Source organism: Notolepis coatsorum, assembly GCF_963971535.1.
Source record: "Notolepis coatsorum genome assembly, chromosome: 1".
NCBI classification, from domain to species: domain Eukaryota; kingdom Metazoa; phylum Chordata; class Actinopteri; order Aulopiformes; family Paralepididae; genus Notolepis; species Notolepis coatsorum.
Genome location: NC_140165.1, coordinates 205,640,766 through 205,665,974, shown reverse-complemented (window position 1 = coordinate 205,665,974; position 25,209 = coordinate 205,640,766). Strand labels below are relative to the sequence as shown.

Sequence of the window (25,209 nt, the reverse complement as noted above, 5' to 3'; positions counted from 1 at the left end):
GTAAAGTAGAACTTTCTTTTAGTCCCTTAGCCCTTAGTTCTTTACCCTCCAACCTAGTGGCAAGACGTTAAGCCTCACCCACGATACACGTGTGGTGCAGTATGGTCAACTTGGCCTCAGAATGGCATTGAGACATCGTGTGGATTAATAGTTGAATTGTCATAGTTTGGCACTATACCGTCGAGTGGGACGTATTTCTATTAAGTTAATAATAGTCTATTATGTATGGTGCATCGTTCGGTTAGAGTTATACAGTGAGTAGTACCCCCATCGTTTCCTCGCGTTATCTAGAGTCTTAACCAGGCTGGGCAGACCACGTGTGGTGCTTTCATCCGAGGAGTTCTGGGCCAGGACGAGTGGACCAGCACATTGGATTACCTTACCCGGACGACGGCGAGCCCTACACGGCTTGGATTATCTACTTGCTTTGGGTGCTTTGATTATGCCATGGATAACAGCCAACACTAGTGAGTGTTGGAACTACCCCCCGAGAGGAGTCCAGGTGAGACGGCGCTCTAACCCGAGTGAGGTCGCCTCACGTCTCTTCGTTGTGGACCGGCAGCTACCGTCTACAAGAGGGCCCAGCTGTATTCATCTGTGGACCAAGGTTCTGTGGGCACCGTGTTCAGCACTCTGAATTCTCCCAAGAAATCGTTGGCCAGATGGGATATCGCCAGCGGCTCTCCTAACCCCCCCCCCCCCTACTGACTTACAACCAGCGGGACCCCCTTTAGTGTATCCAGCTATAATCATTTAAGTACCATCGCTATAGTTCCCTAAAGAACCAGGTTGTATACTTGCTTCCTGCGTAACCAGAGATTGGACATTCAATGTTGATTTGCCTACGAATACTCATTTGCCTTACAAGTGCATTCAAATCATAAATGTCATTAAGTGAACGTTGTATATACCCTTTGCTATATATTAAATATTCGATTTATACATTTGTGTGGACTTGGTTTCATGGTGGGAAAGTGTTCATCATATCTATATCATGTACTGTGTGGCCAGTAGTTAAAGTACATAAAGCGGTAGTGGTTTAATGATACCATACTTATCAATACAGTCAGGGAATTGTACCCCTCAGTTACAATTGGTCCTTCGAGCCGGAGGGTAACTAGTGTAATATTAATATAGTGTTATTAATATTGAAATGGCCTATGATGAACACTCCACGAAACGGTCCTCCTAACGTAGAACGCCCGCGGCGCAGACGACAGACACCTCAGTACTTAGAGGATTACGCTGTCAGTCAACTACCTAGCCTTCGACAAACGGTAAACGCGGTAAAAGTAGAAAGTAAAATTATGTCTGACCTTAACGACCAGGTTACCCCGACCACAGAGGCCCTAGTGGGTTCTAATGTAACTTACCAAGCTCACGGTGGGGACCAGGAGGGAGCTGACATGCCTTTACCCCCGCCAATACCGAAGAAGTAGTCCCCGACCAGCCCCGGGAGGAAGACAACCCTACAGAGAGAGAACTCTGCACGGAACAAGATGAGGAGAGCGCCGAGGAGATAGAGCTCCAGGACTCCCCAACGAGTACAGCCAGGAGCGGCTCACCTCTACAACCGTCTTCCCCCAGCGAAGCGGAGAGGATGCTATCACAGGCGTTCCTCGTCAGCCTGACAGCCTCTACCGAACGCGATCGACTCCAGGGTGAACGCGATCGACTTCAGGGTGAACGCGATCGACTCCAGACACAGCAACGGAGCGAAGAAGAGCGCATACGCCTGGAGATGAGACGCCTTCAGACGGAAGAGAATATGGCAAGAGACCGAGCAGACACCCAGCGTGCCGCTGCCGGTGCCCAAAGAGAAACAGAGCGCGACCTCGCTCTCATCCAGCGCGAAACAGAGCGTGACCTCGCTTTCATCCAGCGCGAAACCGAGCGCGACAGACTACAAGCCGAGCGCGACAAGTTACAAGCGCAGCTAATGGAGCAGCTGATCACCAAGGCAACACCCTCTCCCTCCGCCAGGGGTTCAAGGAACTCGTCGAGACAACAGTCAAGGGCAGCATCCCCTAACCGAGCAAGCGACCCTGAACTTGACCAACAGACCAAGCCTATACCCCCCGCAGACCCCCTTCCCCGACCGGTCCAAGCGAGACCCAGCTACAAGGAAGGAGCGGCATACACTGCGGAGAAGCTAAATAAACGACTACAGGATCTAGAGGACCTGATAGAAGAAGAAGAGGGAGAGGAGGAGAACCAAGCCCGACGACAGCACAGTACTCCACCGGACCAGGAGGTCCAGTACAGCCCAGGCTATACCCCCGCGGCGCTGCGCTACAGACCCCTGACTCTATTCACGGGTGAGCATGACGCACGACCAGCCCCGAGGAATAGCACCTGGACCAGCGGGCCATGGTACCCTGCCGGTACCAGCCCACAGAGAGGCGCAAGAGGAGACTCGCCTAGGAGGCCTCTCCCCCAACGCTCGCCGATGTATCAGCCATCCACGGCGTCATACATTGGCACACCGACGTTTCCAGACTTCACCTATGAGAATCGAGCACAGTACACGGAGCTCCGGATGTGCTTAGAGACAATGATGGTGGATGTCGCTGATGAACGCCACAAGTATGCAATATTACTGAAGCACCTGAAAGTACCCCGAGCGCACAATATAGCACTAGCCTATGCCACCTCTACGACCCCATACACCGCGGCTCTAGCAGCGCTGGACCAGAGATATGGACGTATATGGGATTACGTAATCCAAGAGATAAGGCATATTGACCGCCTACCCCCAGCAACAGACAATCGCTCATTAGACGACCTGTCTATAAAAGTGCAGTCCCTGGTAGGGATGCTGGGAGCGCAACGAGAAAAGGGTATGCACGAGCTATACGCCAACTCTAACGTCGAGAGAATTTTAGAGAAGCTGCCACCCGCCAGACAAGAGCGCTTTAGGCGGCAGAGAGACCACCGTGATCCTAACGGTCCCGAACCATCCCTCCTCGATCTAGCCGACTTCCTGGCGAGAGAAGTCAGCAGCTTACGACTGGATACGTTCGTGCGGAGCACACCAAGCTCCAGAGAGGGACCCAGGAGAATAAACGATGGAAGAAGATCGGTGACTGTCATGCACCAATCAGAATCAGTACCGAGCAGTAAGAACCACAGTACCCCCTCGAGAAAAGAGAAGTGGAAGATGGTGTGACTGTGCCCGTACTGCGAGAAGGAACACTGGCTGTCACAATGTGACCTGTTCACAAAGATGAATGCAGAAGAAGTGAGTCAATGGATAAAGTCCAACAGGCGCTGTTACCGATGTGCGCGCAGTCACATGGCAGCCGAGTGCCGCCTAAAGAAGAGGTGCAGTCGGTGCGACGGAGCCCACCTAGATGTCCTACACGACAGTAACAGAAGAAAGCCTGCACCTGCACCATCGAGCAGCACCAAGGCAAGTGTCATGTACATTGACCCCGCCAGCAGCAGCGGCGCCCAAGTGCTCTTAAAGGTAGTCCGTGTAACATTGAGCTACCAAGATAAAGTCATGGACACTTACGCCGTCCTTGATGACGGGTCAGAGAAGACCCTTCTGCTCGCGTCCGCTGCGGCCCAGCTGGGACTGCGGGGGAGCGAGAACCAAATGACGATTCGGACAATAAGAAGAGATTTAAAGACGATAAAAGGCGAGAATGTCTCCTTCACTATCGCAGCAAGCGGGCAGCCAGAGAGACGGTATAGGATTACAAATGCTTTCACCAGCCAAGAAATAGGACTATCACAGTACACCTACCCCATCGCCAAGCTGATGGATAAATATGTGCACCTGCGTCAACTACCTATCCCGCTCATAGACGGCGCCACCCCGACCCTGCTGATAGGCTCCGACCATGCAGACCTCATAGTCCCGATAGACCGGGTCCATACAGGACCCAGAGGATGTCCTGCAGCAGTCGAGACCCGCCTAGGATGGACACTACAAGGCCCCCTCGCTAAATCTCTCAACCGAACAGCAGCCACTAGCTGCCTCCACTCCAGAGTGACAGAAGAAGACACCACTCTCCTGCAGCATGTCGAGAGGCTATGGACACTAGAGACAATGCCCTTTAAGAACGAAAAGAAAGACATTCGTTCTAAAGAAGACATTTACGCCATAAACCTCCTCGAGCAAGGGACAAAGAGAGTCACAGTCGGCGGAGTGATGAGATACGCAACTCCACTCCTGAGGCGAGAGGGAATGCCCACCTTTCACGCAAAGAAAGACGCTACGGAGCGGTATCTATTGAACACAGAGCGGCGCCTAGCCAAAGACCCCGCTCAAGAGAGTGTGTACCGCGCTGAGATTGAGAAGCTAATCACAGCGGGACACGTGACAAAGATTGACATTAAAGAGGCCGATCAGACGACCGAATCATGGTACGTGCCGCACCACAAGGTCCACCACAACGGCAAGGATCGCATTGTGTTTAACTGCAGCTACCAGATCGGATCCCAAAATCTGAATAAAGAGCTCTTGCCCGGCCCCACACTCGGCCCCTCTCTACTAGGCGTGCTACTACGCTTCCGCCAGGACAAGGTGGCTATCAGCGGGGATATCAAAGGGATGTTCCTACAGGTGAGACTAGTGGAGGAGGATAAGCCCCTACTGCGGTTCCTATGGAGAGAGAGGACCGGAGATGAGCACCCAGCCATCTACCAATGGGAAGTCCTCCCCTTCGGAACCACATGCAGCCCGTGCTGTGCTACATTTGCACTACAGAAACACGTCGCAGAGGACCCAGCAGCAGATGAAGAGGTCCGACACAGTGTGAAGAACAGTTTCTACGTGGACAACTGTTTACAAAGCGTTTCGACTCAGGAAGAAGCCGAGGCTCTCCTACTCAAGCTACGCGCCTCTCTGATCAAAGGCGGCTTTGATCTCAGGCAGTGGGCCAGCAGCGACCCGCACGTATTGCGCAGCCTCTCCCCCGCAGACAAGGCTGCCAGCAGCGAGACCTGGATGGCGACAATCCCAGGAGAAGCCCAAGAAATGACACTAGGACTAGTCTGGCGCTTCAAAACAGACTCGCTCCACTATAGACACAAACCCCTGACCACGGAGCAGGGAAGGTCGACGGCGATACCGACCACCAGACGGAGTGTGTACAGAACACTCGCCAGACAATATGACCCGTTGGGATGTATTCTACCTTACACCACCAGGGCAAAGATGATTGTACGAGCACTATGGGACAAGGACCAGGGCTGGGACGACCCAATACCCGCACCCCTTGCCTCCACATGGAGAGAGTGGGAGACGGAACTCCGCTCACTCCCAGGCGTCAATATACGCCGCAGCTACTTCCCACCCACAGTGAGGCCAGAGACATGCAAGATGGATCTACACGTCTTCAGCGACGCCTCCGAAGTAGCCTATGGATCAGTGGCCCACTTGCGTGCCCAAGAGAAGGGAGGAGAGATACACACCGCCTTCATCCTGGCTCGCTCAAGAATAGCCCCACGAAAGCAACAATCTATCCCGCGTCTAGAGCTCTGCGCAGCCCTAGCAGGAGCGCATCTAGCCACGTTAATCCAACGTGAACTCACCATTCCGGTGCACAGAACAATCTTGTGGTCAGATTCCACGACAGTACTCACATGGATCAAGTCTGATTCATGCAGATACAAGGTCTTCGTGGGAGTCAGAGTCACAGAGATTCAAGAGTTAACAGAAGCAGCGAGCTGGCGGTATGTAGACACCAAACACAACCCAGCTGACGTCATCACCCGGGGAATGTCCCTAGATGACCTCACCCGTCACAACATCTACAGTGACGGACCAGAGTTCCTCAAGCTCCCGGAAGGAGAGTGGCCTACGCCCACCCCACGGGAGGCGAGTAAAGAGGAGGCTGAGAACAAGAAACCTATGTTCTGTGGACTGAGCACAGTCGCCTCCACAGACCCCAACATAGATGATTGCCTCACCCTACAGAGTGCGCAACTAAAGACATTTCTGTGGCACCACCCAGAGATTCAGCCCACTGCCGACATTTCAGCAGCTGACTACGAAGAAGCAGAACTTCTTCTACTACAACGAGCCCAGAGAGACTCGTTCCCCGACGAGCTAGACTGTCTACAGGGAGGAAAGCCCGTCCCATCAGACAGCAGATTGCTCCACCTGGCACCCGAGAGCGACGCCCATAATCTCATCAGAGTGGGTGGTCGTCTGCGGAGGGCCCCCAATCTACCGGATGACGTTAAGTACCCGATAGTCTTGAACAGCCGACACAAGGTCACAGAGCTGATCATAAAGAAATACGACGAGGATGTACACCACGCAGGAGCAGAGAGAGTTCGCGGAGATCAGACGTCGCTATTGGATACTTCAAGGGAGAGAAGCAGTGCGACGCTTCCAGCGAACCTGTCTAGACTGCAGAAAATGGCGCGCGCAGCCCAGCATACCCCGGATGGCTGACCTACCTCCCTGTCGCCTCCGACTTGGCGACAAGCCATTCCACTCCACAGGCATGGACTGTTTTGGCCCGTTGTATATAAAGAAAGGAAGAGGAACCGAGAAGCGGTGGGGTATTGTATTCAAATGCATGACCACCAGAGCGATACATATCGAACTCCTTCCAACCATGAGCACAGACTCATTCCTTATGGCCTTCCGAAGATTCACATCACGGAAAGGAAAACCGTCTACATTGTTGTCTGATCACGGGACAAACTTCAAAGGCGGAGAAAGAGAGCTGAGAGAGAGCTTCCAAGCTATGGGCCCAGAACTTAAGACCCACCTCGCTCCATCCCAGATTGACTTCCAGTTTAATCCCCCGAACGCACCCCACTTCGGTGGAACCTGGGAACGAGAAGTACGTTCTATAAAGACAGCCCTGTACGCCGTGCTTGGGGCCCAGACTGTAGCGGAAGAAGTCCTAATGACAGTACTCACGGAGATCGAGGGAGTATTGAACTCCAAGCCCCTCGGCTACGTCTCCAGTGATATAACACTTTAAAATACTTGTACAGCACTACAATGGCTGCTCTGCTTCTGGTCTCCAGTCCAGTGGCCTTGCTGGCTATTGGGCTCTTAGACGAATGTTATTCTTAGAACAATAGACCCGTTACTGATATTGGGAGTTGTGCCTATAATCTAATATTTCGCTCTGACCTGGTGAATGACCTACAATGGCTAACATGTTTTAGGTTTGTTAATAGTACACAGCCCTTGGGTGAACAATTATTGTTGTAATTAGGAATCTCTTTTGTAATGTCTATCAATATAATTACATTTTTATTTCTGTTTTAATTTGATTTATTCTATTTTATCTATTTTCTTGTCATTATTGCAATACGTTTCTGTCCTGTGATGTCTTATGTATTATTATTATTATTATTATTATTATTATTATTATTATTATTATTATTATTATTATTATTATTATTATTATTATTATTATTATTATTATTGTGTTGTTGTGTCTTTCATGTGAAAAAAAGAGACTTGTACAGCAGTGGTGCCAATAAAATATTTTCTATGAACCCCAATGGCTGAAGAGTTGTCTGATCTGCTATTGGTAAAATAATGTAACCTAATATACTTACCTTTATACCTTACCTGCTACACTTAGGCTACCTGTCTAGATAAACCCAACTTCCTTTATACTTACCGGTCATACGTATAAAAAAAAAATTTTACTTCAGTTTTTTTTTATATAAAAATGTTTGGTGCCCCCCATACTAGCTCATGCCCCCCCTGTGCCCCCTTGTTTAAAAATTCCTAGAATCGCCACTGGACAGCTGGGAGGAAACACCCTGGGAAATAACGCTCAAAGACCAGGATATAATCACAAAACTGTGTGTGTGTGTGTGCGTGCGCCCCCAGGAGGCAGTCCAGAGGGAGCGCTTGCTGTCTACACTGCAGGAGGACAGAGAGCGTCTCCTGGCATCACACACCGCCCAGCTGGAGAAACTACAGACGCAGATCGACACACAGCTACACAAGACACACCTGACACACACACGCAAGGTCAGGACACATAGACACACGCATGCATGCACACAGTACACACACTCTAGATACAGAGAAGACGTGGCGGCTCGGTAGTGCAAGTTTCAAGTTTCTTTAATAGTTGTCATACAGAAGTACAGAATACTTTTGTACAAAATGCTTCTTACTGTTGCGCTCCAGAGACTGTGCAAGACAAGATAAGTATGAAATAAAAACATAGTAAAATTAGAAGTAAAAAAAAGGTCACAGTGTTCAGTTTAGACATATGTACAATGTTCGATGCAGAATAGACGTAGTTACCATACAATATACAATACTGTGCAGTGTACTAATATACAATACTATATACAATACTATATAGTGCAAGGCAGAAATGGAGAAATGGGACGAGTGTACTAATATACAATACTATATACAATACTATATAGTGCAAGGCAGAAATGGAGAAATGGGACGAGGTGCAATTTAGGTACAATTCACAGTAGGTGTACGAGTTGTAGTGCAAATCCTTTATCAATAAATATAAAGTGTAAGTGTGTTTGTGTGATCTAAAGTGTGGAGAGTGGGTGCTGCAGTGTGTTGTTTGTTTGAGTGAGTGTGTGCGTGTGGGTGTGTGTGCTGTGTGCATTTGATGGTTGTTGCATAGTGATTATTGTTCGTTTAGCGATTATTGTTCGTTTAGCAGCCTGATGGCCTGGGGATAGAAGCTTCTTCTGAGTCTTTCTGTGCTCGCCTTAAGACTCCGGTATCGCTTGCCTGACCGCAGCAGTTCAAAGAGGCAGTTGTTCGGGTGGCTCGAGTCCTTAATAATTCTCTTAGCCTTCCCCTTGCACCGCTTGTAGTAAATGTTCTGGAGGGTGGGAAGCCCCCCTCCAATTGTGCGTTCGGCTGAACGTGTCACTCTTTGTAGTCTGCTACGGTCTTGTGCAGTGCTATTCCCAAACCAGGAGGTGATGTTGCCGGTCAGGATGCTCTCTATTGTACATGAGTAGAAGTTCCTAAGGATCTTCTGACTGACTTGGAACTTCCTTAGGCGCCTGAGGAAGTAGAGGCGTTGTCGTGCCTTCTTCACTACACTGTCAATGTGTGTGGTCCATGTCAAGTCCTCGGAAATGTGGGCTCCGAGGTACTTGAAACTGTTCACTCTCTCAACCGGTGCCCCGTCGATGCTGAGGGGGCTGTAGTCCTTGACCCCCGACCTCCTGAAGTCCACAATCATCTCTTTTGTTTTGCTGACGTTCAGGGAGAGGCAGTTCTCCTGACACCACTGTGACAGGTTCTCTACCTCTTCCAGGTAGGCCCTTTCGTCGTTGGCAGAGATCAGGCCCACCACTACTGTGTCATCAGCAAATTTGATGATGGTGTTGTTGTTCCGCTGTGCTACGCAGTCATGTGTGTACAGGGAGTAGAGGAGGGGGCTCAGAACACAGCCCTGGGGGGCCCCTATGTTGAGCGTGATGGATGAGGAGGTGCAGTTGCCGGCTCTTACCACCTGGGGTCTGCCCGTCAGGAAGTCCAAGACCCACTGGCACAGGTCATAGTTCAAGCCCAGGTCCCTGAGCTTGGCTATGAGTTTGGAGGGGACTATGGTATTGAATGCTGAGCTGTAGTCGATGAACAGCATTCTCACATAGTTCCCCTGCCTCTTGTCCAGATGTGATGCTGCTGTGTGCAGCACATGGGCTATGGCGTCCTCCGTGGACCTGTTGGGGCGATATGCAAATTGCAGAGGGTCCAGGTTGATGGGGAGGGAGGAACAGATGTAGCCCTTCACTAGCTTCTCAAAGCACTTCATGGCTATGGAGGTGAGGGCTACAGGGCGGTAGTCGTTGAGGCAAGTGGGCGTAGATTTTTTGGGTACAGGGATGATGGTGGACTTCTTCAGACAGGTGGGGATGACAGCCTGTTCCAAGGACAGGTTGAAGATGTCAGTGAATACCGGGGCCAGTTGGTCGGCACAGACTTTTAGGATGCGGCCGGGGATGCCGTCCGGTCCTGCTGCCTTCCTGATATTCACTTTTTTAAAGATCCGTCTCACCTCATGCTCTGTTACCCTGAACACTGAGTCTCCATCAGCAGACCCCCCCCCCCCCCATTGCCGTGGTTTGTAGGCTGGTGTTGTTATTCACAGCCTCAAACCTCGCATAGAAGGAATTGAGATCATTTGCTAAGGAGATGTCACTGTTCAGTTTGAGGGGGGACTAAGCACTCGCCTACCACCGCAGAGTCTCTGGGATCTAATCCAGCTGTCAGCGGTACCTCCGGCTTGGTCAGTCGTCCCTACTAACACAATTGGCAGTGTTAGCGGGTGGGAAGCCGGCGGGGTATGTGTCCTGGTCGTTGTAAACTGCGACTCCTTCTGGTCGGTCGGGCGCCTGTCAGGTGAAAAGAAGCGGCTGGTGACTCCACATGTATTGGATGAGGCATGTGGTAGTTCTACACCCTCCCCAGGCTGACAGTGGGGCGATGCGCGCAACGACCAGGAAGGGAATTGGCATAACAACTAAATTGGGATTGGTGAAAAATACAGAAAAGCCCCCAAAAATAAATAAAAAGCTACAGAGAAGACAAACTGATAAGCATCTGACCAGAGATTGAGAAGTGAAACTATGTATAATAATAATAATAATAATAAATCAAATTTATATAGCGCCTTTCATAGAACCCAAGGTCGCTTTACAATCAGGACAAAAAATAGGGCAAGGAAAGTAGGGGGGGAGAGGGAAGAGGGGATGAGGGAAAGTAGGGGATAATGGACCTAATTTAGTCTAAAACTAACTGATGGGGAAAGCCTTGGTGAAGAGGTGTGTTTTTAGAGCGGATTTGAAGGTGTCCAGGGTTGGGGCGTTGCGGATTTCGGGGGGGGAGAGAGTTCCAGAGGGTAGGGGACGCCACGCTGAAGGCTCTGTCCCCAAAAGTCCGTAACCTGGTGCGAGGGATGGAGAGGAGACCTAGATCAGAGGATCGTAGGTTCCGGGATGGAGTGTACTGGTGGAGGAGATCAGACAGGTACCGGGGGGCGAGTGCATGGAGGGATTTGTAGGTGAGGAGCAGGAGTTTGAAGGTGATGCGGAACCTGACTGGAAGCCAGTGGAGAAGGATGAGGGTAGGGGTGATGTGCTGCCAGGGCTTGGTGTGAGTGAGAACCCTGGCAGCTGAGTTCTGGACATACTGGAGCCTGTCCAGGGCTTTGCTGGGTACCCCGAACAGGACTCCATTACAATAGTCCAACCGGGAGGTGACAAATGAGTGGATCAGGGTCTCCGCCACAGAGTCTGAGAGTGAGGGTGTGTATAGACACACAGACACACTAGGTTTGGGCGCTATGGAGGAAATTAGTATCATAATAATCATGATGGTTTTTTTCTTGATATTGATATACATTAGGCCTATATATCACAGTATTTACTCACTTGCGCAAATTCACATGTTGAATAACCCAAATGATGTTTATCACATTGCATGTACATACATGGTAATGTAATATAAATATATCCATATGTTATATCCTACCAAAACCGTTGTATAAAATATGTCCCTCACGTATTCTTCTCCCTTTGTGAATAATCTTAGTCAATAATGTGTTTGATATAATTCACTTTCACAACATAATTGTGCACTACAATATCATAATCTCATCACAATATTAATCCATTGAAAGACAATAAACTATTGTTTTGAACTATTGCCCAGTCCTCACACACACATGCACACGCAGACACGCACGCACACATGCACACACACATGCGCACACGCACACACTTACTTCCTTCCATTCCAATAGCTGTGTGTGTGTGTGTGTGTGTGTGTGTGTGTGTGTGTGTGTGTGTGTGTGTGTGTGTGTGTGTGTGTGTGTGTGTGTGTGTGTGTGTGTGTGTGTGTGTGTGTGTGTGTGTGTGTGTGTGTGTGTGTGTGTGTGTGTGTGTGTGTGTGTGTGTGTGTGTGTGTGTGTGTGTGTGTGTGTGTGTGTGTGTGTGTGTGTGTGTGTGTGTGTGTCCTCACCAGGAGACAGAACTGAAGGAGCTGTCACAGCAGTTGGAGCTGAGAGCCACTGAGCTGAGGAGCCAGGAGGCCCTGCTGCAGACCAAGGTCACCTGACACAGACATACTGCTCAGACCAGAGCAATCTATCACTGATCCACTAAACACTGGGATAATATAGACTCACACATACTCGCCATCCTGTCTTTCAGGCAGCAGAACTGAAGAAGAAGAGGAAGAAGCTCGGAGGGGAGGAGGAAGAGATAGAACGAGGGTTAGAGGTGGAGATGATTATGTTTTTTGTTTCTTTATGATTAACGTTATCAATCCACCTACCCATCAATCATCCATTCACCATCCATCCCCCTAGGGCTTAATAAAGTGCCCACCTAACTGCCTAATCCAATTATGTGTGTGTGTATTGGCGCGCCATCAGGCCCTACCCAGAGTATTACAGGAGAGAGATGAGCTGAGGGAGGACCTGGAGAGGGTGAAGGAGGAGAGAGACCGAGCGAGAGAGCTGGCGGAGAGAGGGAGGGAGGAGCGGAGCAGGGCCGGCGAGGAGATGGAGAGACTGAGAGAGGAGAGGGACCGGGCCAGGGCGGAGTGCAGGAGGCTGAAGGAGGACAAGGAGAGACTGGAGAACACGGTGGAGCTGTTGCAGGAGAGGTGTGACCGCCTCAGCCGCAGGGTCAGGTATGAACGGTGGTCTTGACATGTAGTTTTGGGGAATAGCACCTTCAACCCCCGCTCCAAAACACTCGAGGGTCAACTCGTTGGTTTTCATCCACCCCTGTGGTCCCACAGAGAACGCGAAGTGGCGAGTGTGAAGCCAGACTGTTGCTACGGGCGCTAAGCCGCCATCTGTAGAGGATTCACTCTGGTTGACTGTGTGTCGACAGCCAGGGCTTTTGGGGTTAAAAGATGGTTTGGAAGTTTTTCGACATTTTGTAGTTTAGTGATTTCTCAATACGAATTGATGTAAGTGAACCTCTCAAGATGGCGACCGGCCCACTCCCCGCCCACTTCACATTTTCTATAGGGCGGTGTGTCATGTGCGCAAACTATTGGTCTTTTGTAAGATGGGTATCTGCGGGGTCTTAAAAAGTATTAAATTATGGATCATTCTCAATTTAAGGCCTACAATTGTCATTTTCACAGGTATTACATTTTTTTTTGGGGGCGGCTGTCAGGAGATGAAATAACATTAAATATATGAAATGTTTTTGTATTCAAGTCGTCGTTTTTTGCAGGGCTACTACTGGGAGCTTGGTCCGTCTGGCGAGAGCTATGGAATGTGCAAGAATTAAAATTATTTGGCGCGTGAGTACAGCCGCCAGTTCAGAGTCGCTATGTGTTTCTCGTTTTTTTGCTAGTATGGTCGTGAAATTGGTACAACATTTTGTTCTAGTGGTCTTAAAAAGTGTTAAAGGTCCCGTTTCTTATAAATGGCCTTTTCCAGTGTTTAGCATTGTTTTATAGCAATGGGGGGTTAGTATCAATGGGTCTGTGTCTCTAATTACCATATTGGCGGATTGCTCTAATTCATAGCTGTCAACATTGTGATTTTAAAATAAGGGAGATTTGCCAGCGAGGGAGGGTGATTTTTTTTTTTTTTTTTTACAACTTTCGTTGTAACAATGACAATAAAGTTCTATTCTATTCTATTATTCTATTCAAACACAAGTGCCATGGGGACCCTAAGGGGGTTTCCTACTGTCATTTCATTGCATATAAACCATTTGAATTGCGGTCGCTTTTGTTGAGTACAGCCATTATGTCAGCCCTCGGGGGGGTCCCTACTGGTGGGGGCTCCAGGCTGCTGCCTGTCGTATTCACAGCGGGTAATGTAGCCTTTTTAGTAAGAACTGAAGGGCAAAATGAAAATACGGGACATTTACGGGAAAATATTGAAACGGGAGGACGGCGGGAAAGAAGTGTCAAATACGGGAGAATCCCGGGAAAAAAACGGGAGGGTTGACAGGTATGCTCTAATTCAGTTGAGACAATCTCCAACACCAGTGAATTAGGTCATTCTGATTTGACTGTTTTGCTGACGTGAATAAGGCACTGATCTGCATAACTAACACCCCCTCTATGGTTGTAGCGCAACCATTCGCTCAACAACAGCAGAGCGAGTGGAAATACCTGCACTTCCTCAAGCGGGTTTTGACAGAGGGAGGCAGAGAACGAGCGAGCGAGAGAGAGAGAGAGAGAGAGAGAGAGAGAGAGAGAGAGAGAGAGAGAGAGAGAGAGAGAGAGAGAGAGAGAGAGAGAGAGAGAGAGAGAGAGAGAGAGAGAGAGAGAGAGAGAGAGAGAGAGAGAGAGAGAGAGAGAGAGAGAGAGAGAGAGAGAGAGCTTCTGTCGTGGAAACAAACACACGCATTTTACACACAACCTGATCGGCGTGTGGCGCGGGGAAACACAAACACACATGCATTTTACACACAACCTGACCGGCTTCTCCCTGGTAGAGAGAGAGAGAGAGGGAGAGGGACCGCACGCAGGAGTGTGTAAATGTGCGCACGCTGGGCTGGTGTGGGGCTTCTCCCTGGTAGAGAGAGAGAGAGGGACCGCGTGCAGGAGTGTGTAAATGTGTGTGCGCAGGGCTGGTGTGGGGCTTCTCCCTGGGATATCACTGTCAAAATATCTTTGACTCCCACGCGCACGCCCATATTCCGATCCATGTAATAATATTCACAGCGGTATATATTGTAATTTGAAACAAGTTACCAATGCATTGTCCCGTGGGATTATGCCCCCCGCGGCGAAATTTATTAGTATCCCCCTCAATCTTTCTACCTCTCGCTCTGTGCCAGTCGCAGACTGTGGGCAACTGTCACTCAAAGCGCTTATGGGCGGAGCCCAGCACAAACAGCTTGGAATCTTGAAGTCGAAATGTTTTGCTTTTGAGTAATTGATTAAAAATATAAAACAATGCATTTTATTTTTTAAACTTTACAGATGTGTTCCATAGACTCACAGGAATTGTGTAAAGTTGCCCAAATAGTGAAAGGAATAGGAATGCATGTCCCCTTTGAAAGATAACAGTGTTTCTAACCTTTGATCATTTAATCCACTCGTCACCTGCTGCTCCGTGACTCTCCCCATCTGCGTTGTGTTTGTTTCGTACTTCACATTGGCTGTCACACACTGTATCAAACCCTGTTGGTACATCCGTAATCAGAAGAAAACGACACTGGCACTGTGATCTCTTTCCTTAGATCATGATGTTTATTTTCATAAACATAGCTTCGTACAAGATGTAACCCATTCTGTAATGTCCTTGAACAGTCTTTGAAGAAAAACTAAATTCATTATTCTAACGGTCTGTCTTCTGTCACCCCACTCAGTGGTTGTGCGGCCTTCCCTGTTAGCCGTGGCAAGTCCCCTCCTCCACCCAGCGAGGGTGAGGAGGGATTTCAAAGTCTTTGTCAACGCGCCTGCTCGATTCCGCCTCGTGTCTTAATCTAATTTACCCCGGAAGGAACTCACATCTCATAACGTTCTCCCCCTAGCAACGGGGCCCCGCCCCCTCTTCTCGTTACTACGTGACACGCTACCATGGCAACGGCTGGTCACCTTTAACCCACTAAACGTCCGTTTCTATCGATGTCGAACTCTCCCAGTAGCTCGCTGACCAAACCTCAGTGAAAAATAGTAACCTAGTTACTTTACTAGTTACTTCATTTCAAAAGTAACTCAGTTACTTTACTAGTTACTTACACCCAAAAGTAATGCGTTACTGTGAAAAGTAACTATTTAGTTACTTAGGGGAAAAAAAGATTGCTCCCATTAATGCCCTTACAGATACTCAAAATCTGTTGATCAACTTGACAGTTTCCATTCACATCACTGAACTCTGCTAAGCAATGTGGTCTATACAAACACAAATCTGACACAAACATAGTGGGCGGCCGAGTGGCGCAGTGGGCAAGGCGCTCGCCACTAACGCAGGATATGCTGGTATCGAGCCCAGCTCTCGGCGTTGCTACCGGCTTGGCCGGTCGTTCATACTACCACAATTGGCAGTGGTAGAGGGTGGGAAAGCCGGTGGGTGGGGATTGGACGTTGTGGACAGCGACTCCTACAGGTCAGTTGGTGCGCCTGTACAGCAGAATCAGGAAGTATCAGGGGCAGCATGAGCCTCCCACGCGTTACTCCTCGCCACTGAGAGATTGCGCTGTTCAGGTGAAAAGATGCGACAGCTGCCTCCTCGTGTACCGGATGGGACACGTGATGCAAGGCTTGGTCCTCACTGCAGCCGACCAGTGGGAGGCATAGTCTAGCAACGTTCGAGACAGGGGAGGGGAGAATTGAAGGGAGAATTGGCGAGGCAAAATTGGGATGGAAGAAAAATAGAAAATAAGGAGAAAAAGTGGATACATTTTTTTTTTAATATCTGACACAAACATAAATGTCCCGAGTCCCAATGTAATAAGAAATGCGCCGTGCCTAATTGTATCGCCGCTTAGGTTGAAGGAACAGCCTTGATGTCGCCGGAGCGTTTCATTATAACCGTCTTGCAACGTTGTTTAAGATATCAATCGTGCGAATAGTTAGGATATCAATTGTGCATGAAAGGATTATAAGGACTATATTTATATTGTTTGATTAGTATTGATGAGATTCCCTTGCAGATTCTTACAGTCAAAATCTTTTGATCAACTTTGCATTCACATCACTGAACTCACCAAAGTCTGCGGTGGTCGAGATGTAACGTTAGTCTAACCCCTCAAACATTTTCTTTATCTCATTTCCACTTAGTATATTCTCTCTCCAAGTAGTTGGAAAAAGTGTTCCATCCCATTTGCCGTGTGCTAACTAGATCCCCGAAAGCGAGTGGCTTCGGATGAGTCTTGTTAACGTTAGACTCAGCTACTAGCTTCGTTGAAGCATGGGCAATAGATAGGATCTTTGAGCCAAAACACAAAGGACATTTAACTAAAACGTTCTTTTCTTTGTGCTCGACAAGAGAGAAATTGTGAGAATATCCATGTGTAAAAATGCGAGTAGTGGGCGCCACCATGACAGTCAGGACTATAGTCAACAAAACACGCCCACAGCACAGCGTGTGTCCCCCGCAGGTGAAGTGAAAGTGACACAGACAGGAGAGGAGGACTGCGCTGGATCGCTAAATCTCGCTACCAATCTACATAAAAATAACGCAGTAACGAACCATTCAGTAACGGTAACTGCGTTACTGAATTTCAAAAGTAATGCGTTAGTGTACTAGTTACCGCCAAAAGTAACGGCGTTACTGTAACGCGTTAGTCCCAACACTGCCAAACCTCCCCCCACCAGTGCTTATCAGTGTTTATGTTACCAACCTGCCGACGACCTCGGAGCCTATGGCTCTATTAGCCTGTGGCTTCCCAGTCTAACTTGAAAACACACAAGTTTCAAGTTTCTTTAATAGTTGTCATACAGAAGTACAGAATACTTTTATACAAAATGCTTCTTACTGTTACGCTCCATAGACTGTGCTAGACAAGATAAGTATGAAATAAAATAAAATGGTATAGCATGTAAAAATAGTAAAAATAGAAGTCACAGTGTTCAGTATAGACATATGTACAATGTTCGATGCAGAATAGAAGTAACTGAGTTACCATACAATATACAATATACTATGCAATGTACTAATATACAATACTATATAGTGCAAAGCAGAAATGGGATGAGGTACAATTTAGGTACAATTTACAGTAAGGTGTACGGGTTGTAGTGCAAATCCTTTACCAATAAATATAAATATAAAGTGTGTTTAGGTGTTCTAAAGTGTGGAGAGTGGGTGCTGCAGTGTGTTGTTTGTTTAAAGTGAGTGTGTGCTGTGTGCATTTGATGGTTGTTGCATAGTGTTTATTGTTCGTTGAGCAGCCTGATGGCCTGGGGATAGAAGCTTCTTCTGAGTCTTTCTGTGCTCGCCATGAGACTCCGGTATCGCTTGCCTGACCGCAGCAGTTCAAAGAGGCAGTTGTTTGGGTGGCTGGAGTCCTTGATGATTCTCTTAGCCTTACCCCTGCACCGCTTGTTGTAAATGTTCTGGAGGGTGGGAAGCCCCCCTCCAATTGTGCGTTCGGCTGAACGTGTCACTCTCTGTAGTCTGCTGTAGTCACACCACTAAATACTGTCCTCCTCATCTGAGATCTATAGCAGATGCTGTCATCTCCAGATATTTACATTATATACACATTGAAAAACAAGGATTCCTTCACCTTTAAATTGAACTTGTTGAAACCTGCAGATACCCTGATAACAAAAGATTACATCAACAAGTTAGTTTTGAGCCACCGCCCTGGACTGTAATTGGTTGGAGGAATACAAACCCATGCTGGACCGTTCTCCTGTGTCAGCAGGTGAATGAGACATGGAGTGGAGAGAGAGAGGTGCAGAGTGCTGTAATGTGGATTCTTACTGTCGCTGTTTCTGAACTTGCAGTGACCTGGAGCAGGCAGAGGGATTGATGGTGTCCCCCAGACCAGGCACCGAGGAGCTCAAACAGGAGGAGAAGAAGAAGAAGACAACAAAGAAGAAGGGGGAGCAGCCAGGAGGGGGGGCGGTGTCCTCCAGGAGAGACACTTCACTACACGTAGAGGACCTGGAGGAAAACCCCCAGTCACCCATCCCCGACAGCCAGAGCAGCGTGGACGAGTCAGTTCCCAGAGTTTTTCTGTTTCGGAATAAATGTGTTTTAATAGCGATGCTTATTACATCTACACATCATCACAAAGCCTCTTTTCCCATTCGCTTGAGAAGACACGCTTTTCATCTTTCCTAGTTGTCCCGTCAAGTTGGTCCTCATTCGTATTGTGGACCTCTCATCTTGTCTTTCACCATCCTGACCTCCTCCCAGGGCTCCATTCATACCCTAGCAGCGCTATTGGAAGGAGACGACAACAGTTGTTATGCATCCCACAGATCTTTGCATTTATGATAAAGTATAAATGGAATGAATTGACTGTATTCACGTTGCCGCCATCTTTAAATCAGACAAGCCTGAGGGTGAGAACACCGGGAGAACCCCTGTTGACTCCCATGTCATTAAGTGCTACACAAAATAGCAATTCTAGCATCAAAATGTTGAACAATCATAACTGTTCCTCCGTGACTTATGTAGCTGAAATAGTTTTAGGCGGCGCTATGTTCTTATTATGAAGTCGTATCAATGAGTGGATGACTAATTCACTCCTATACATTTCAAAACATGAAAACGATCCGAGTCTGTTAATCATGACTGTCATTTCATCAGTGTCTTCTGCCTGTTGTTTTGACTATTTTGGTTCTTGAAGGGGTGTTTTTATAGTGACATTTTTACCATTCAAATGGACACTTCCCACATCTTTCTGCTCATCCGCTCCCAGTCTGTGGAATGCTCACCCTGACCACCTGAGAGCACCACAGACTGTGGATGCTTTTAAAAAGGGCCTTAAAAACTAATCTTTTTAATAGAGCCTTTTGTTGCTTTTTATCTAGTTTTAGCTCCACACATTTTATTGTTCTTTTACTAGTTTTAGCCCTTCTTAGTTTATGTTTTTTACTAGTTCTAGTGTTCTTTTTTACTCCTTACTAGTTTTAGTCTTGCTTATTTTACATTATCTTTTTTTACTCTCTTGCTAGCTTTTATGTTCTTTTACAATGTAGCGCTTTTATTATTATTATCTTCCCACCCCATCAACAAGTATGGTGGTTGTGTGAATAAGGCTGAAGGGGGGGGGGGGGTATTACGCTGAAAATCGGACAGCAAATTGTAAAATCTCAACATCCGTACCTGATATCGGTTGGCTAGTAGACAAACAATTAATGCAGTTTGCTAATATTCAGTTAATTTTAGTGGTTCAAAAACATCCACAGCCACCTCTACATCTTGACGTATCGCCTGCTTGCGCAGATCTCCCCTAGCATTCCACTGCTCCCATGAATTAGAAAGGTTCCTCTACTATGATGCTCCCTTGACATCTTTCTTCTCACTCCTAGTTCATATACTCCCACATTCTCTTAGTTCATATACTCACACATTCTCCTAGTTAATATACTCACACATTTTCTTAGTTCATATACTCACACATTCTCCTAGTTCATATACTCACACATTCTCCTAGTTCATATACTCACACATTCTCCTAGTTCATATACTCACACATTCTCCTAGTTCATATACTCACACATTCTCCTAGTTCATATACTCACACATTCTCCTAGTTCATATCTACATTCTATTCCCATAGCTCTGTTGTAGGGGGAGAGTGACATCTCCTTATTGTGTCAAGCCCAAAGATATCTGTGTGTGTGTGTGTGTGTGTGTGTGTGTGTGTGTGTGTGTGTGTGTGTGTGCGTGTGTGTGTGTGTGTGTGTGTGTGTGTGTGTGTGTGTGTGTGTGTGTGTGTGTGTGTATGTGTGTGTGTGTGTGTGTGTGTGTGTGTGTGTGTGTGTGCATGCATGCATGCATGCGTCTATGTAAGAGAGAGAGAGAGAGAGAGATCTTGAATATATTTCCCTGTTCCCTTTGCACTTGATGAAGGTGTGTCCTCCTTTGTTAATGTAGGTAACCTCTGCCTCCCTCCTCTAACCCCCCCCCCCCTTCTCTCTCTCTTTCTCTTCTCGCCCTCCTCCCCCCTCAGTCTCCGGCGCTACATCTCGTCAGAAGGCGTGTCTATTCAGAGGGCCAGGAGGTTCTTGGAGAAGGAGAGTGGCCGGCTGGTGGAGAGACAGGCAGCTCTGCGGGCAGCCCAGTCCAGCTCTTCTCAGGACGCCAGTCTGGAGGCAGGGCTGACCCAGGACATGATGAGGAACCTTCTGCAGGTAGGAGTAAGTGTGGAACAGACTAATGCTGCGTCCCATTTCTCCCCTTGGCCCTACCACTCTGTAGGGCAACTCTGTATTGCGCGTTCCCGCGAAGTGTAGGGTTGTCCCATTTCACTTTGGATCAAGGGGTAGTGACATTTCAGCCCTCCAGATGCTCCTACAAACGGAGTGTGCCTAGATACAGGCTTGATTTCAAGGGACAGATGGTATTTCCCAGAATGCAGTGCAAACCTTTCGCAAATCTAAAGAAAAAGAAAATGGCGGAGCGCTACCAGTAATTTATATCAATGGAAGTATTGATATCTTCGTAACAAATCATTCAATAAATATACAGTCAACTGGAATATGTTAGTTTTTTACACACATTGGTTTGTCATGAAGAAACTAATAAAAAATCGCTAATTTAACCTGTCTGAACAGACAGTACATCCATATGGTTTCTATCTCCATCCCTCACTGCTATGCAGAGATGGAACACAAAAGTTATGAAATTCAAGTTTATCTTTTAAACTATTTTTTTTATTACATAAACCTATGCATAATTATTTTCAGAATTTCAAGACTAATATTAATAAATAATAATACATGGAAAGATTAATAACACAATTCATATCCAAGACGGCAGATGAAATCCAATATGGCTGGCATAACAATGTTTTTTGTCTTTGGTAAATGCTGTGTTAGGTTTTTGTGTATGCTAAGCATAATATACATAATACAAAATGTTAGTAACATGTAGTGTCCTTTAGTAAAATGTAGTACTCTGTTGTAACATGTATTATCCTTTAGTAACATGTAGCATCCTTTAGTAACATGAAGTACCCTGTTGTATCATGTAGTACGCTATACTGCCATGTAGTACTACTGTATTATGCTTTATTATAGTCTCACACATTAATTTTCTATTTGACTGACATACTGTATGAATATAAAGAACCTGACTAACACCTGACATTTGATTAACACTTGTGCTAAAAAATAAGAACACATGTCAAGTGTTTGGATACCAAAACCCTTTTTATATACAAGCATAAACACTGAAGACATTAGTTATAATTTACATGGTATGCAGGAGCGGCCGGGTAGCACAGCGGACTAAGCGCCTGCCTACCACTGCAGAGACAGTGGGATCGAATCCAGCTGCGGTGCCTCCGGCTTGGTCGGTCATCCATACTGACACAATTGGCAGTGTCACTGTCAGCGGGTGGGAAGCTGTGGGGTGGGTCCTGCTCGTTGTAAACAGCGGCTCCTACACTCACTATGTACTCATACTCACTCATTATGCTGTCGGCAACGGTTTATGTTTGTGAGTGCTAGTGCTGGCCAATTTTGTAGTGCTGCTCTGAAGGGTGACTCCCCGTCGAGGGCACTCCAAAATGAGGGGTAGGGCCAAGTGGAGAAATGGGACGCAGCCTAACTCACACTCAACTTTACCTTGATGTGGAACAGAGACTAACTCACACTCAACTTTACCCTGCTGTGGAACAGAGACTAACTCACACTCTCAAGTCTATTAATTAATTAATTAATTGCAAATTTACTTTTCTGTTTATATTTTTTTTATTGAAAGTGAAGTATTGATGATCTTCCACCCTACATCACTGCATTACTGAACTGGAACTCTGGACCCTATCATACTCGTTTTGGTGGACTCTGTGCGGCTCTGGGGGTGAAGTTGCAACATTGTTGCATTCGTCATTTGGTTCGTCTGCATTCACACTGCAATTTGTCAAGCGCACCAAACTTTCTGAACAATGTCACGCGGTCGAAAAGGGCTATTGGAGGGTCAAAAGGGTCTATTGGACACAATGGAGAGTGGAAATCCCTCCCCTTCAGGAAGTGAAATCCGCGAAAACACAAACAGCACAAGAAGCGTGATAGTAGAAGAGACGTGGCATTGATCCATCGTTCGATTATAACACATTACCGCCATCCTCTCGCTAAACAACTTGTACACCTCGTTGTTTTTGTGAGTGCCCACAAGCAGCTGTTTTATTTGGTCTTCTGCCCATATGTCGATCAGGGCTTTCACTTCATCATTCGCCCAAGTCTGTCCACGAGACATGTTTACAGTGTGCTTGTTTTGCGGTGAATGCCGCGCGCTGCAGTGTTTTTTTCTTCCTTCTACCCAAGATGCACAGTTTATCAGGTGACTTCCTATATTTGGTCCGCGTTTGGTCCAATGAAGCGAACCGAGACCTATGTTTTTTGGCGGACCAGAGTTCGCGTGTTTGGTCCGCACCAGAGTTCGACTGCGCATTCACACCACCCCAAAAAAGCGGACTATCGAATTCTGGTCCGATAGTCCGGACCAAACAGCTCTGGTGTGAAAGCACCCTTAAGATCCCCAGAGTTTGCACTGAATTATGAAAATCTGCTTTTACCTTTTGTGCCCCTGGCACGTGGAATGTTTTGCAAAGTACCTTAAAGCTCAATACTTTAATATCCATTGGTCAGTTTAAATCTATAATGGCCAACCATTCACCTCAGTCTGTAATTGTTTTGATTGATTTGAATTGTTTAATTGATTGACTCTTCTGTTTTTGTATCATCTATTGTTCTTCTCCACGTCATTGTAAATGAGAGCCTGCTCTCAATGATCTTTCAAGATGACATAAAGATTGAATGAATGAAGTTAGTGTGTAGTGATGCTACTGTAATCAATGTCTGAAGTGTGAAGTAATGTGTCTCTCTCTCATCAAACATTTACCCTCTTCTTCTCCCTCCTCCCTCCCTCCCTCTTTCCCTCCTTGCCTCCCTCATTGCCTCCCCCTCCCTCCCTCCCTCCCTCCCTCAGGAGGCCAGTGCAGTGGAGCAGCTGCAGTTGACGGTTCAGAAGGGGAACGCTCTTCTGCGGAGGAAAGAGGATCACCTGCAGCAGCTGCAGACCTCTGTGTCTGAAGAGGTGAATAAAACCAGCAATTAGAAATACAAATATATATTGTGAACATCTGGATACAAAGCACTTACCCCAATCTTTCTCCCTCTCCTCTCCCTGCTCTCTCTCTCCTCCATAGCCTCTGTTAGAGGATCTGACCCACACAGCAGGAGACAGGAAGGTGACCTTCGACGTGACTGAGTCTGATCTCAGTAGCACTGTGGATCCACAGGAAGCCCCAGGTTAAACACGCTCACATAGTCCTTTCTTTGTAGGACTATTCATTTTTAGTCAGCTATTTGAATCATACAGACTTCTGCAGTGTGATCATACAGACACAGTGTGATCATACAGACAGTGTGATCATACAGACACAGTGTGATCATACAGACAGTGTGATCATACAGACACAGTGTGATCATACAGACACAGTGTGATCATACAGACAGTGTGATCATACAGACACAGTGTGATCATACAGACACAGTGTGATCATACAGACACAGTGTGATCATACAGACAGTGTGATCATACAGACACAGTGTGATCATACAGACAGTGTGATCATACAGACACAGTGTGATCATACAGACACAGTGTGATCATACAGACACAGTGTGATCATACAGACACAGTGTGATCATACAGACACAGTGTGATCATACAGACACAGTGTGATCATACAGACAGTGTGATTATACAGACAGTGTGATCATACAGACAGTGTGATCATACAGACACAGTGTGATCATACAGACACAGTGTGATCATACAGACAGTGTGATCATACAGACACAGTGTCATCATACAGACAGTGTGATCATACAGACACAGTGTGATCATACAGACAGTGTGATCATACAGACAGTGTGATCATACAGACACAGTGTGATCATACAGACACAGTGTGATCATACAGACAGTGTGATCATACAGTGATCATACAGACACAGTGTGACTGATCATACAGACACAGTGTGATCATACAGACACAGTGTGATCATACAGACATAGTGTGATCATACAGACTTCTGCAGTGTGATCATTCAATGTGTGGGGGGGGGGGGTCTCTGTTCTATGTAAGAAAGCAGAATTACCGTAAATCCTCTAATAGTGGAGGGTACTCGATTAAAGGACGGGCCTCTTATAATGGCAGAGGGTTTGAAAAAGTTTTTTTTTCTTTTCGTGCCGTGATATAGAATGAGATAAACTCTTGCCAATGCAAATCAAGTGCTGCCTTTCGCTACACTGACTATACCGTACATTAACGTTTACCTCTGGTTGGTGTTAGCTTTAGCGCTAGCTAACGTTGTCATAATATCTAGATCTGTGGTGTCAGCTGGATGACGTTGACTTTGTTTGCAAGCGTTAACGTTCGCTATCTATATGGCGTTGGCAGGAGAGGCTGGCGTTGTCCAGTTGACACATTACAGATCATGATGCTATGATAACGTTAGCTAAAGCTATTGCATGTTATTGATTCAACTCGATTCGACTGAGGAAGTCGAGAAGGTAGGTACCACACGCTAAATCGTCCCCGGACCCCGCAACCTAGTATAGACAGTTCCAACTTCAGTGTGTGAATCCCACAATTACT

At 47.0% G+C, this 25,209-nt stretch overlaps 1 protein-coding gene across 1 annotated transcript in view; it reads left to right on the top strand.

Annotated features, from left to right (window-relative positions):
• cep164 (centrosomal protein 164) overlaps nucleotides 1–25,209 on the top strand; it is a 101,954-nt gene that overhangs the window by 66,267 nt on the left and 10,478 nt on the right. The window contains exons 17-24 of the mRNA XM_084308752.1: nucleotides 7,823–7,966; nucleotides 11,954–12,037; nucleotides 12,142–12,210; nucleotides 12,366–12,625; nucleotides 18,371–18,583; nucleotides 20,551–20,737; nucleotides 23,532–23,639; nucleotides 23,752–23,854. Of these exons, the coding sequence (XP_084164878.1) occupies nucleotides 7,823–7,966; nucleotides 11,954–12,037; nucleotides 12,142–12,210; nucleotides 12,366–12,625; nucleotides 18,371–18,583; nucleotides 20,551–20,737; nucleotides 23,532–23,639; nucleotides 23,752–23,854 (1,168 nt within the window). The remainder of the gene's footprint in view (nucleotides 1–7,822; nucleotides 7,967–11,953; nucleotides 12,038–12,141; nucleotides 12,211–12,365; nucleotides 12,626–18,370; nucleotides 18,584–20,550; nucleotides 20,738–23,531; nucleotides 23,640–23,751; nucleotides 23,855–25,209) is intronic.